Here is a 15,395-nt window from a genome sequence, read left to right as displayed (position 1 = left end):
ATACTTTCTCAAGGGTCAACAATGAAAAAGGTGAATAACCAACGCAATTTCTATATTATGCTGTGAACAAGACGGTCAACAGTTACCTACAAAATCTTGTGTATCTGGTTATGAAGAGAACAGTATTTCTCACAAAAAATACTAGGTAAATTCTCCCTTCTAGACCATTATACTGAGGTCTCTACACTCAAGGGCTTTTCTATACCGCTCCCAGTCTCTCCAGCTTGCTTTCAGCAAAGTCTTTCCTTCCTCGGTAAGGCAAAAGGCTTTAGTTCCTGCTCCTCACTTTGCACATTTGCTGGATTCCTTTGGAAGGTGGGACAGTCATAACTTCACAGAGAAATTATCTCCTTGTAGGTAGAAATTCAAGGCACTGTAAGTCTTTGTACAGCAAGCAACTTGCAAAGGTTTTAACCTTTAAAAGGAAGGCTGCAGTAAAAAACGTTTTAAGATCTTGACTGCCTTTTGTGTATTTCAAGTGAAAAGATTCATTCTTCCATAGTGCGCTAGCATCTGCAGAGAAAATGACCATGCACACTGAAAGGGCTAGTCACCCTGCTATCTGTACTGAAATCTGTGACATACCAGTCTATTTAATGAAAAGGTCACTTAATAAATCTACCAAATGTATGACAAGAGAAAAGTATCTTATACTTCCAAGTCTCACATTTCAACTTCTCAATGTCATAGCTTAGTAGAAATGAAGCTTTCAGTACTTACTGGGCTGCAGGAAGAAAAGGTTAAGAGTAGTCTAGGGCACTTTGAGTTTTCTTATTTGCCATTTATTTATTTTTTAAACACAACAGGAATTGTATTTTACTTTGTATTTCTCTCAAACACCTACGGCTGATGACTTAAAAGCAGCCAAAAAAATGGAGGTGGCAGTTTATCTGTCACTGTTGTTATATAGTGACCTCTTATCTGTATCTAGGTGATAAAGCTTGCTAAGATGATATGGACAACAACAAATACAGACTACTGACAACAGGAAAAGTACCAGATATGCCTGACTTTCTGCACACTAACAGCCTCCACCTCAGTGATGACATTCAGTTTCCATTCCATCTTATCTTTCTCACCTGTGGTCATCTTGTTACTGCCCACTCTTTCCCTTTCTTAACGTACCCAGGCAGTCATTTTAGCTAATCAGCAATAAAAAAATTGACCAGTTTGACTAAGTTTGTGCTTGCGTAAAGTTTACACAAGAAGAAAAAGGAAAATGGTCATGGAAAAGGATGAACAGAAAAAGGTTCTGAACACAACAGGATTAATAACCTCAGTCCTTAAACAACTACCAAGTTTGTTTCCTGTATGACTCACACATGATGGACAGTTACTCAAGAACAGGTTTAAGGCTATTGCTCATTTTCTACTTGCCAATTCAATTCCAAACCTGACAGCATGATCAGCTGACAAAAAAAGGGATTTGAGAACAAAAACTTTAGAAACAATTAGGCTGCATATTAATTCCTGGGAAGAGATAATCTTTTCCAGTATCCATTCTTGTTTATAAAGGAAAAGAAACATTGAACATGAGAACAATATGTTAGTGCTACACACAAGTCTGTGTCCTTCAAATGTGTTTTTCAAGACATCACTGAAGAGAAACAAATGTTTCACCCATTTTCCAAGAAATTACCTAAGATTTTGTAGAAGATTGCCTTAAAGGCTAGCTTCAGAATAAGTACCACAAACAGCAATGCACCTCTTCTTTCACAGAGGCTAATTTCATTGATTCACTGTAAGAGATGCCTAACCTACACTTCTGAAAAGCAAAAGCCACATTTTCAGAATATCCCCACATCCAAGTATTTTTACAAATCACAGCTGATTTCTTAAAGAACCCAGAACATCTCTACTGTCATTACCCCTAGCAAGCTGGAGCATATTGGTTGTTTTTTCAATCTTACCAGAGTAACTAGGAAGGCGCTGATTGTGCATGCTGCCTGACAGAGTGCACTGTATTCTTCAAGTAGGAGTGAGATGAACTGATGTGCCTGGGGTGGCCCTTGTATTGCTAATGTTGATGCAACTTTAGACCCCAGCGACAAGTGTCTGAGCAGACGAACCTTCATTTCAAGTACATATTCTCTAGCTTGCTGTTCCAACCGTTGGTAAAGCTGATATGGATCTCTTTCACAAAGCCTGTATTTTTAGAAGAATTGCGACAAAAAAAATTACACGAAAATAAGCAACAATTTTCACTCTCCTAAAAATACTTAGCAGTTATAGATAATTATTATTGTTATTGAAAAGGAGCAGTGATTAAGATTTACACAACTACCTTGGATTTGGGAGAACAGCCCAGTTCCCTACTGCTCTGGAACTCAGCTGCTGTGTAGCTTTCAGACTAGGACTAGCAAAGGATGTTTGCCCCTGAGCAAACTAATTTAGGACCTCAGGACTTCACTGCAACTTGTGAACTAAAACCCCTTACTCATCTGGCATGCCTAAAAACCCTTACTCATCTGGTATACAACCCAACAAGCACCTAGATTCTAAAGACATGCTTCTTTCCCACTTCTTCATTCTTTCTCTTACATACGACCCTAATAAGTGTCTATTTGGAATAACCAGACCTGGGCTCAATTAACACATGCAGAAGGACAGTCCTTTACTTCAAGCCACTGGAGGAGCTTGACTCATCAGGCAGTCAGCCCATGTGTAAACACATACTAACCAGACTGGGCTCTGTGACTGCTTTGAGGGACCCTTCTGTTGTTAAATTCAACTGAAAGAATGGCATTTCACACAAATCCCAATTTTTTAAGGCACTCACTCAAAATCATTCTCACTTTCATTGAGAGTTTCTTACCCCAAGCTGGGGGTCTTCTCTACAATGACTGCACTTTTTATTAAAGCTGTGTCAGTGAAGAGAGGGGTGTGGGATTCACAAGGCCATTTTAAGAGTCCTTCTAAGAACACAGCTTAGGGTACTACTTCAGTAGCACCTAAGCCACAATCATCAGAAGTGAGTGGTGACTTTCTTGGGTCTTGTTTTAAATCTAGACTAAAAATCTAGACCGGAATTTGGTAGTCATTTGTCTGAGGGAAGCAGTTTAACCTTCAGGCTGCAGATACATACTGCCCTCTACACATCCTTTTAGCCACGCAGCAGTGAGTGTTGCAGCTACTCAAAGTCACAGCTTCTGAGAGGGTCAGGGCTTCCTGGGAAGGACAGTGTAGAGCTGGCTAGGTCTAATACTCTTCTGGAAATGAAAAGTGGGTTTGAACCACCTCACAGAAAAGGAAAAACTCTTCTGTGGATCCTGGGCAGGTGCTGTGGTTGCTGCACGTGGAGTTCCCACACACCAGAATCTTTTGCTGCAGCTCCAAGCAGTGTCTGAACACTGCCCAACAAATCAGGGCTGCCTTCTGCGATGTGTGCATCGGGATACAGCTCCTTGGTGGGAGAAGGCAACGCATGAGCCTGAGCTGGCATACAGAGCAAAATCAGCATCACCATCACCACTCTTTCCCAGCTGTATACTGAGAGCTCTCAAATACCTAACAGAATGGTTTAGGCACCAGCCCCCAGCAGGGCTTCATAACTCAGTCTCAGTGGGCACTTCAGTCCCAAGAACAGGGTTTCAGTCAGCCATCATCACTGCTTTCTACCAAAACATGACGGCTGCTTTGAAGCACTTCACAGTGAAACTGTACAATTCAAAGCCCTGTGCATGGACTTGAAGCATTTGTCTCAGAGGAGTGGGGAAGAAGAAAGTCATTAGTTAAGTACTTACAGCTTTGTGCAAGTCCACTAGTCCCTAGTCCCTGCTCTTCCCTCAGTACAGAGCGCTATCACACTGTCATGAAGTGACCAGCATACAATAGGGACACTACTTGGCACCACTACTTCTTTTCAAGAAAAAGCAGATCAGGTTTTTTTCTTGCCAGCGCTCTCTAACAGAGCTGAGTGTGAAGTTAGTAATAAAGAGTTTGCCTTTTCAAAAAAAGATTTACTTGGCCACAGCATGATACTTGGCACACTACCGACATTCTTTCTTCCTTTTCCTTTCTAGAAAGGAAGAAAAAATACCTTTCAGTACCTACTTTGACTAGTTCTGTTAAATTTTAGTACCATAGACTGAAGTCACGCGTGTGTGCACAAATCCAGTTTGTACAAACCTAGTATACTAATTTTATTTCATATTTTGGAGACCACAAAGAATGCAAAATCATGTTAACACTGAACATTTCCTTCACTGTTTCTGCCTTTTCATTTTCATAATCTCTCAACAGTGAGGAACAGTTCTTGAGAAAGGCTCATATGTAAGAAAGCTGTCCAGCTTGTGTTAAAATTTCCAAAGTTTTTCCATTAAAGGGAAACTGTATAGAAATAAACAATCATTTTAGCTGTGATTCAGTTTTAATTACCTACACACTACATTTAAGAATCTTTGATTTCAAAACCTATATTGTATGCTTTGATCACTTAATTTAAATAAAGCATGACTGTATTTAAGAATCTTTGATTTCAAAACCTATGTTGTGTGTTTTGATCATTTAATTTGAATAAACAAAGTGTGACTAATAAGGCATACTATATTACTCCGCAGTTACACAACACGTTCAAAACTAAACACTCATTTTTTATATAACAGAAGTGCAAAAAAATCATTTAATTACTTGTTAAGACTGATTCAGAACTATAGCCTTCTAATATAGCTTTATGTGACTACCTTTCAAAAGTTTCTCTACCTTGCCAGAATTAAGCAGTTTCTTGTTGAAGCTAAAAAGCTACAGTTTAGATCAGTCAGACCTTCATGTATTAAGTACATACACTGAGAGAACCTATTCTCTGCCCACATTTTCAGCTGGATAGAAGCTACAATGAAGTGCTCCAGCATGTTCAAGGACAACGATAATATTCTGACAAGGAAAAAAAAATAACCAGCAAGCTCATGAAGCACATCTGTGACTTCATACCTAGAAAAGCTCAAAAACATCTTCTAGATGTTACAACCATTATAACATGCTATGACTATTATAAAATCAAGTCTGTTCAACAAGGTAAGATCCTCATGTGAGGAAAGCTAAACAGGGTCTTATTATTAACAGTAATCATCTCAATATCTTTTGAGGAATAAGATTCTTGGAATTCTTCCATGATTATCCATTAATATCCCTATTGCAAATAGCATACAGAAGTAATATTTTTCCATACATTCAGTCTAGCATTTTAAAATCCCATGTGAAGTACAGCAAACTCTTCTGACTTTTAATTCTAATGGACAGGCAACCATTCTAAATCAACTGACTTAGAGATGGTAAATAACATTTTATTAAAAAAAGCAGTGCTCCAAGTTACTTGGAACTCATTAAAAAATATCCTCTCAGTAATTAATATATAGTTTTCAAAGTGCCATACCTATCCACCAGCTCTTTCATTCCTTCTTTATCTGGTACCAAAGATTGGTCTTGGTCATCTGCCAAAGGGGTCCCAGCTTGGCGATATATACATCGAACCATGTATCTTACTTCTGACCAGTAATTTTGAAGCTGCTGAGATTCACGTTCAGTCTCTGCTGAAATTTCTCTGCAAATCACGACAAAAATAGTTACTGTCAATGTGTACATCACATAGGTGTATCGATCCCTACTATTCTGAAGATGCTCTTCAAGAAAAGCCTCAAGTGTCTAAAAATGTCTAAAACTAGAGTACGTGGTGAAAATACAGCACAAAACTAGATAAGAGTCACTACTATTGTCAGATGAGTAGTTCACGCATCTCATCTGCTCACAAACATAAAAAACACAATACTGCTGAAGGTCTGGCTACAGGCATTATGCTACTGAGTTTCAATTCAGTTCCTACCTGCGCTCATTACAGGCCTCACAGTTGCACGCTATGTCTGAAGGAGAGGAATTGCTAAGATCTGCAGCAGGCACCGTCTGCGCACCAACAGTTATCCTTCCTCCTCCTACAGATTCCTGCTGTGATCCACTGTTTCCAAGAGGCATGTGCAAAAGGAAGTCTTGGCTCTGAAAGGAAAAAAACACTGGTAGCAACTTTGGTTTGTAAGGTACAAGTGTAGAATGTTAATAGATAGGCAAATAATATGACAATTCTTAGTGCTGAATATATTTTGGGAGAAGACCACCAGGCACAGAGAATTTATCTTTGAAAAGACCAATAAATGCATGAGATGGACTGAGAAAGCCAGTAATGTAAATAGAGTTCCATTTCTAATAATGGATGCACGTTGGTTATAATTATCACTTTTATGCTCTCCAGCATAAACAATGAACTAAGCTCAGGGGAAGCTTGCATCATCCACGATTAACCATATAAACTAGTCATCTCTCTTCCGTCTCTTCCTTGACAGTGTGTTTGACTTCTGCAGTTTAACAAGCCATTCCAGCAGAAAGCATGCAGGCTCCTTGTTTATAACAGCAAGGCGCAGTGCTGTGCCATGATGGATGTCAGCACCAAACCCCAGTACCAGCAGCTTCCCACCTCCTGCGTGCAGTGCTGCTCAGCCCTAGCAGATGACAGACCCCTCTCTGCAGCCTGCTGGTATTCTGGGCTCCAGTTTCTTTCTCCTCTGTGCTCCAACCCTAGTACAGCACGCTGCCCCTCCTGCACCTCCCAGGGCTGCCACCAGTTGTTTGTAATGCCAGGCAGAAACCTCTCCCACAGCAGCAGAATGACAGAGGGCTTTTTGTGCTTTGCTCCACATCCTGGAGCGGGATGCAGGCAGATGTTACACCAAACCTGCCTGCACCTACTGCCAACAAGAGCAGTTTCTGGGGATGGTGCTCAAGCAATGCAAGTGTCAGAACATCCAGGTAATGACAGCAACAGAAGAAAGAGCACAAAAACATCTGTACAAAGCCACTTACACACTGGTTTGCAGTGACTGATAATGAATTTTTGACCTCCTCCCCCCATTTTTTCCCCAATTTGACTAGCCACCTAATCCATTTAGCCGCTTTAAGTTAAATTTGCAGACTTGGATACTTTATTTGCTGTGAAAAATCACTCTTGAAACAAGGCAACAGTTGCTAAACACCATCTATTTTGATTTGATCTGGTGTATTTATAACTTAAGAATTTTAGGAAGCCAATCCTGCCTGCCTTCCTAGGATGATGTCTTTACTATCTGAGCTCAGTTTTAATGCAATGTGTCAAAACTTTTGACTCAGTTGAACAATTACGTGCTTCAGGATTGCTGTATTTTGACATCTCTAGAACATGTTCACCATCAGGCTGTTGATATAATCCCCTTCAATGTTATCTTTTTGGATTAATTTCGTTAACCCTTGTTAATAGCAAGAATATCAGTAAACAATAACTAAGTAGAAGCGATATGCTCTTAAACCGTCCTTATTAAAACAAGGATTAACTGAGCCGCTAGCATGAGTTTCACAACCTATGCTATACAAAGCCAATCATTTTTTCACACTGAATTGTTTACTGAAATAAGATCTGCATGTGCCTGCAGGCTTGCGAACAGTCTGTTAGCTCTCTACACAGAGATGTCAGCTGGAATCTATAACGCTTCCAATTATTGGAAGTTTGAGGCTGCCCAGATCGGTTGTGATTATTTGGTTCTTCAGCAGAGCCTTACAGTTCACTTCTGATGGGGCCTGGCTGGACCTGACATAGAACTTTGTTTGTTAGGATGAGCGCTGCTCTTACTGAGGTTGAGTTCTCATTTGAAAATACTTTTTCACACTTAATTGAAAAAAGAACAACAAAACCATTGCTTGAATATTAACACCGCGCATTAATCAGTGCCTGCAGTGATACAAAAATGAGTGATTGTTACACACACACTATGCAAAGTGCTTCTTTATTAAAAAGGAAAGGGACAGTGACAGAACAGAGACTCTAAGCACCGTGAAAGAACAGAGGAAGCACACTGGAAGCACAAGGAAAACTTGGTCTACTTCATAGACCACAGAGGGGAGGAAGTACATGTGAGCAGGCAGAATAGGAAAACACTGGATTGAATGAAGTAGCACTGGTACGAGTTGAAGAAACCAAATTCAAGAAGGGGGAAAGGACCAAGCATGAGATCCACTAAATTCAAAGGGCAAAAGAACAGCAACAGACCCTTCTGTATTCAAAAATCCCAAACAGACCTCCTCATTTTTCAAATGCAAGGAACAACCTGCCTGTTCAGTTTAACTCGAGATCACCTAAAATACTTCCCAAGCACTCACAATTTAAGTGGCTCCAAAGCACAGAGCAGCATTCAGCGCATTGTAGCACAACATCTTAGTGTACCAAAATGAATTACTTCAACTCACCACAAGAGATTGCTCTATTGTAGCATGCCTCTCCTCCTTTTCGACTGTTCGTCTACAGTCTGGACACACCCACAGTGGAAGATGCAGCACATTGTTTGCTTTTGGAGATGTGGAAAGTGCTGTTTTGCTAGAATTTTTTATCCCGCTCTCTGAAAGCGAAGTATCTTTTCGTTCACTTCTACAAAGAAGACAATGCTCGCCAGTTGTATATGGTGCCCTTTGGCCCAAGCCAAAGGTAAATGGTGTCTACAAAAAAAGGTTTTGAGAGCATACTGGTTATTCAGAGAACACAACAGAAAAAGTTACTCTGAGATTTAAAAACAAACTGAAAATCTAAGTCATTAGTAAATGGTAAACATTTCAAGTATCTCAAGATCAAAGACTGCAGTCTTAATAACAATTGTTTGCCAAATTGGTATTATGAATAAATTCCATTTAAAGAGAGCAATGCTTTTAATGGACATGAACTACAGGTTGCATTATTTTAGAGGGGGAACCTAAGTGCAAAAAATCTATCAAGTAAAAAAGGAATCTTACAATTCCTTTTGTTGTTGTCATTCTCAGAAGTGAACAGGCAAATAACAGCTCTGAAGTCTGCCGTCACCTTCCTGTTCAGTATTTCTTGAAACAAAGACACTCTCAGCTAAGCTTGTTGCAAAACAGAAACTTAGCTTGCTTTTAACAAAAAAAAATAAATCAGTGAGGCCTTAAATCCACAATCAGCTATTGAATAAAGCAAACTTGTTGACTTATGAGGACCAAGGCAATTAAAAATCTCTCATCTCACTTCTCTTCTCATGCTACTGTGCATGAAATCATGGTTTAGACACAAAATGCTGATTGTTCACCATGACTGATGCTCTAAAATAGGTCAAGCAGCACAAGCCAAGCAAGAACAACTTCACAGGAAGTCAAAGTTGTAACTGAAGGAACAAAACATCTTTTAATGGCAGAATTTCAGATGTGTTTGATGCTACAGCTACTAGCCCTGCCTAAATGATTAATATCCTCTCTGCAAGCCTCAATGTTGTAAAATGGTTTGGGTTGGAAGGGACCTTAAAAATCATCTAGTTCTAGCCCCCTGCCATGGGCAGGGACACCTCCCACCAGCCCAGGCTGCCCAAAGCCCCATCCAGCCTGGCCTCCAGGTATGGGGCAGCCACAGCTCCTTTGGGCAGCCTGCTCCAGGGCCTCACCACCCTCTGAAGAAAGAGTTTCTTCCTTATATCTAATCTAAACCTACCCTCTTTTAGTTTAAAGCCATTACTCCTTGTCCTATCACTATGCTACCCGATAAGGAACACCCCTCCAGCTTTCCTGTAGGCCTCTTACTAGGTATTAGAAAACAGCCACATTCTTTCTCAAAGGAAAGGCAAAATATTTAAATTTTATTTTAGTCATTCAAGCATCCATCTAAATACTGCTCAACACCAACACAACACTGCTTTAAAGATCCTGTAGGCATATATTGCACAAGCACATATCAAACCAGTTCTCTAGGGCAAGGAACTAAGTCGAGCTGTAACACAATTGACTGTCCTCGTGTCTTCACAGGAAGAACAAATGAATTCCCTATTGTTGACATCTGAAGAGAACCAGCACAGCGTTATGAAGTTGATTTGTGGTTTGTGTTTCTAAAACTGACTCAATAATATGGAAAGAACTGAGAACTCCGGACTAATAACAGACACACTGAAATCATCTCCCCAGATATCTTATCTTTCAGAAATTCATGAGAAATGTCAGAGATCTGGTAAGAAAAGCTGATCTCCTCCCTCACTGATGCCGTTTCAAGTATTCACATTTAAGCACTAGGGCAAGACAAACACCTTCTCCAGGTGTCACTCAAGGTTTTCAGGTCCATCATTTAAAAGGCAAGACTTGCTCTGCCTCCTTAAAGGCAGAATGGCTCTACAAGCAGGAACACATTTCTCAAGCTAGACACAGCTCCTGGCTGAGCTGATGCCTCATACTGACACCTAAACCCTGTCTGCAAAACACAGCAGACCACCATGGCTGTTCACCCCCTTAGCCCTGAACATTTCCTTCCTGAAGGATGCTTTTGATGCCAGGATCAAGTCTTTGCTGGTATAATGAAGACATGTTTCCAACCTTTCTGAAGGCAAATCCTTATAACCATCATCAGCTGCAGAACATCTTCCAACAAGGAAGCAAAGTGGAGGACAAGAACGTCCAAGTTCACAAAAAACAACCTCATGCTCTTTTGCAAAGGCAAAGTTCAGCACATAACACCAACCACATCGTGAGGACTTCTAGAACTTCATCATTAAACAAACAAAACACAGAATGGCAAATAAAGCAGGAACACCTCAGGGAAATCCTCACAGTCTCCTAACTGGGCCTATATTTAACACAGACTTCAAGACTGAAAACCGAGGGGGTCACCTATGTAGCTGCTGTCTCTAGGCAGTTTATTTCAAACAGGGTAGTTAGAACCTCGACAAGATCTAGACGATAAGAATCACAGCTGTCTATTGTAGCTCTGTCGTGCTAAAATTAAGTTATGGATTGCCATTTCTTATTTATGAGATTAAGAACGCAGCAAACATTCGTTACAACAGAAATTGAATCCAATCCAACCCAGAAATCACTTAAAGTCATATAAACGTATTTGTCTCTAGCAAAATCAGAGTTAAAGTGTACATTTTGAAAAAAGAAGTTTTGACTAGTCAAGCTTCAAAAGAAGTGTGATGGATCTCTGCAAGAAAACATCCAGTCTCACTTTTTCCCTCTGAAACATGTTCAGATATAACATTCATAAAAGAAAGTTGGAACTAGGACAAGCTGGAACAGAAATAACTGCCTCTCTGCTATGTATTTAGATTTATTTCCAAGAATAACTTTATTACCATGAAACTGCATAGCTTTTTTCACATCCATGTCCAATTTCAAGCTTATTATAATATAATTTCACTTTAGAAATAGTAACTTGCACTGCTTTTTAAAGCTCGAATAGTGAAGTTATAAGGAACTGGCTTCAGTTAGCCAAATCCTTCACGCAAACAAAAAACCTAGATCTTGTTATTGATTCTTCCTCTATATGTCACTGTAATTCCTTCTCCCATACTATGACTGCTTCCATAATACCCACAAAATCTGACTGCACGTACCTGGGAAACACCTGTGAACTCTGATCCAACAGAATTGTCTGTAAACTGTGTACCATTTAGCGAAACCTGGAAAAAAAATAACAAGACACTGGTCAAGTTTTGTGCTAAAAACTGCATTAAAGATAGAAATAGAAACAACAGAACCTTTCCCCTGAAGCTAAGGGTTGATAAAACAGCTTTTAAAATTTCCATGATTGTTTGATTGCAGACATGGGAAAACCCATTTCTTCGACAATAACGTTCTACAGATGCAAAAAAATAACAATTTATGTATTTTAACCCTTTGTAGTACAGCTGTTTTATTAGCAGTGCAGCTCTGATCAGAGTGACTTGATACAGAAAATCAGCCATAAGCAAAACAAAGTTTTTCCTTCTGTATTTGGTTGCTTGCATTTTGCTTTTAAGCATCTATTGTGACTTGGGACAATTACCAAAGATCCCTTCCTTCAGAAAGCTGAATACAATACTGCTGAGGGACGCATGCTGTGTTAACCAGGAACTCTTCCACAGCAAGCCATGGAGCTGCAGTCAGCTATCCCACCGCTGGGCCGTGATTTGGGCCAGCTTTGATTCACACAGAAACCTCTCAAAGACCTTTTCTGCACCCTGTTTTTCCACAAGTGTTACAGAAACCACACCAGACTCTGATGAAGTACCTTCCACAAGCCCCAAGTGTTTTCATCCAGTATTATTTGACGACACTAGAACAGGAGTAAAGTTAAGAAAGCGTGTGAATTGAAGTCGACAGTGGCAAAGAATCCGACACCACACTGCCTCGAAGAATAAGACAGAGAGAGTGGCTGCACACTGGAACAGGCTCCCCAGGGAAGTGGTCACTGCACCGAGCCTGACTGAATTTAAGAAGAGATTGGACTGTGCACTTAGTCACATGGTCTGAACTTTTGGGTAGACCTGTGCGGTGTCAAGAGTTGGACTTGATGATCCTTAAGGGTCCCTTCCAACTCAGGATATTCTATGATTCTATGATTCTAAAGTAAACACACTTGAGCAAAAAAAAGGGGAGGGGGAGGAAGTGTTTTTATTCCCCATCCTCCCTGTTCTTGAGCACTGGTTTCTCGCTTGAATTTCAGATATAATGGAGCTCCCACCTTCATTCTACCTCTTCTGTTTGTGCTAATCTCTGTTTCTTCTCCAATTTTCTACCTACTGTCTGATATTAATATTTTTAAGACCGCTTTAAAGACTACAACAACTAGCCCATTTACCTTAAAAACAAACAACATATCTTGCATGTCAGATTTACAGATTTCAGAAAACATTTTTGCCCTGATAACAAACCAGAAACTCAAAATGAAGCCTCCCCCAGCACAGAGGAGCATCCTTCAGCTCTACTCATCCACAGACTACCCGCTCCTGCTGCTTGGTTTACAGACCCATCATTGCAAAGCTACTGTCTACAGATGGACTTTCCAAAGGCAAAGTAGAGGATAAAACAAGCTTCAAATAATTATTATAGAAGACACAAATAAGAAAACTAACTTTGGAGAGTGGGCATTGAAGAAACACCCCCCTGATATGCAAGTCAGACACCTCAGATCTAGAACAATGGGAGCAAAAAAATCGAATCAAGTTTGCTTTATTTTTTCCGCCTTTCCAAAAAGGGGGAAAACCACATTTTTTTGAACAAAAACTCTTCTTCATCAATTAACGGGCTTCCAGTACTGGAGGCTGACTGGGCAGAGGGATGTGTGTGCCTTCAAGAAGAAAGAAACCAGTTATGAAGTTTAGAATGAAATCAGTAGCTGCAGCTCTAAAAATCTTTTTTGAGAAAATTCAAAAAAGACAAGTCTCTCAAAAACGTTTTCATTAAGGAAATACATTTATCTGCCTTATATTCAAGACACTGATTATAAGAAAAGCATCACCCACAGTATTTTCACATGCTGACGCTGAGCGACCACACCTAAGGTACTCAAAAATTCGTCAAGAAAATAAAACTATTGGGAAGTTTCTGTTATCCAGAACATTTCACAACGAAATACTGCTTATCAGGAGTGACTGCTTCATAGAATAAGGTGCCTTTTATTTTGTCAGTAGCATTACATCTCTTGATCCTAGGCACTCTGCACTGTTTCGTTCAAAATATTAGTATAAACCCCCCAACACTTAGCAGTGACCATAATATCTCAACAGGAACAAACATCAAGGAGCTAAAAAGAGAAGAAACAAGCAGAGGGAATCATCAAGAGTAAAATGCCTGTAGGCAATAAAATTTAAGGCACCATGTGAGACGTAAATGCAAAAAAAGAACTGAAGAGACAGGAACAGGGAGGAAGGCACCACTGACACGACAGGCAAGGGAAGGAGATGGCCAAACAGCACAGCAGAGAAAAATTAGAGGAATCTCGTAGGAGCAGTCCAAATGGGGCCCAAACAATAGCAAACTGCAAACTGCCTGGTTTTAAACAGGAAAAAAAATACAATGAGATGGTCTCACAAAATTTAAGGAAATGAGGGGAAGATCTAAAAACTTGAGCTACATCTTTTTTTCAAGGCACAGGGGTTGTGAAGAGGAGTAGGCAGCCTCTGAGAACCTGTGAGGTTTGAATTAAATGAAAAATATTCTCATTAAAATAAAGGTCCAACAAGCTAAGGTCATGGCACAAGCACCAGATTTATTTTCCTTCGTGTTCACTACAGAAGAGCTTCCAGATATCCTCCCAGTGAAAACTTTCTTTATGGAGGAAGCAGCAGAGGAGGTTTCACAGCAAAGCTCTGCTAAAAGGTGGCATGTAAGCATATGGGTAACTCAAACCAACCACCAGGAGTGGGTCACGTTCAGGATAAAGCAGCTCAGTGATGGAAGAGCTGCACTAACGGGGTGTAAATGCTTGCTTTATACCTCACCGCCACCAGAGGAGCAGGAGGTGGGTTTGGTTTATTTTTTAGTATTGTTTAAATTCTCAAAGCAGATGAAGGAAACTGTCCCCGTGTGAAGTTTGGAGCAAGGAAGCGCCCAAGCTGCTGCAGCTCGCCAGCAGCACCACGTTCATCATCATCCTGAAGAGCCTGCGGAAAGGCAGGAGGGCCGCCCAGGATCTGGTTACTGGGCCGTGTGTCAGCAGCTGCCATTCCCTGGGTAAATGTGAAGCAAGAGACAAACTAGGCAGCTGTCACTGCTGGACAACCCCAAGGTGTTTTTTTTTTTAAACAGTCCTGAACACCTATTTTCAGGGGTTTTTAAAGACTATTTTGTGAAGGTGAGTGCCAGCAACAGACCGTCACGATCCCTAGAAGAGGAACCGCGCATGCCCTCTGCACCGGAAGGTTAATTAGAAAAAATCATCGTCTATTCTTTCCATAGATGTTATTTACACTGAAAAAAGAGATCTTGCAAGCTGCTGCCACACTAATTCAGCCTCCTTAAAACCCCAGTTTTCTGGAAAGCAGGCACACTACCTCAGCACAGGGTAATTCACACCAGAAAGCACGAAGGAGGAGGGAAGCCTCGCTGCAAGCACTGCTCTCAAGTCACCTGAATGACCTTGAAGACCCAGCCGAGCAATTCTGACACACACACTCGAACAAAGCCTGTCAGGAGCTGCTCTAATGGTCTGTCACAATCAACACGGGAGCTGCAGCGGGCTGAGGGATGAGTTAGGAGATGGAAACACAGCCAGCTGCCCCGCGATGGAAGCCTGGTTATGTCACATGGCAGCACCAAGAAAGCGAGGGATGAAAGAGTCTCAGGAAAACCTCAGGAAAAATAAAGGCACGGGAAACAGACTTGAATTTAAGTCATCATCACTGAACCCTCAGCAGTCCAGAGACGTGATGCAGGAAAAGCAACGTATTTAATCACGTTTATCCTGTGGGAAAACAGAAAGCATCCCACTGACACCGTCACATGGACTTTCTCAAGCCCAAGAGGGAAGACACAGACTAGAGGAAGGTTAGGCGAAGGCTGTACTTTATTCCACAATGCTCAAAGGTGACTCCACAGCACTTGAATTAATTCCCATATTTTTCTGTATGTGCCATAAT

At 40.7% G+C, this 15,395-nt stretch overlaps 1 protein-coding gene across 2 annotated transcripts in view; it reads right to left on the bottom strand.

The window, feature by feature from the left end:
- Positions 1-15,395, bottom strand: part of FAM193A (family with sequence similarity 193 member A) — a 75,986-nt gene that overhangs the window by 35,397 nt on the left and 25,194 nt on the right. For both annotated transcript variants that reach the window (XM_068679724.1, XM_068679726.1), the window contains exons 2-6: positions 11,391-11,456; positions 8,260-8,505; positions 5,819-5,985; positions 5,372-5,539; positions 1,911-2,145 (exon numbers count right to left, since the gene is read on the bottom strand). In XM_068679724.1, coding sequence (XP_068535825.1) covers positions 1,911-2,145; positions 5,372-5,539; positions 5,819-5,985; positions 8,260-8,505; positions 11,391-11,456 — 882 coding nt within the window. The remainder of the gene's footprint in view (positions 1-1,910; positions 2,146-5,371; positions 5,540-5,818; positions 5,986-8,259; positions 8,506-11,390; positions 11,457-15,395) is intronic.

The sequence above is a fragment of the Anas acuta genome, chromosome 4 (assembly GCF_963932015.1).
Source record: "Anas acuta chromosome 4, bAnaAcu1.1, whole genome shotgun sequence".
Taxonomy (NCBI): Eukaryota; Metazoa; Chordata; class Aves; order Anseriformes; family Anatidae; genus Anas; species Anas acuta.
Note: the sequence above shows the minus strand (reverse complement) of the source record. Positions and strands in the feature narration are given on the sequence as shown.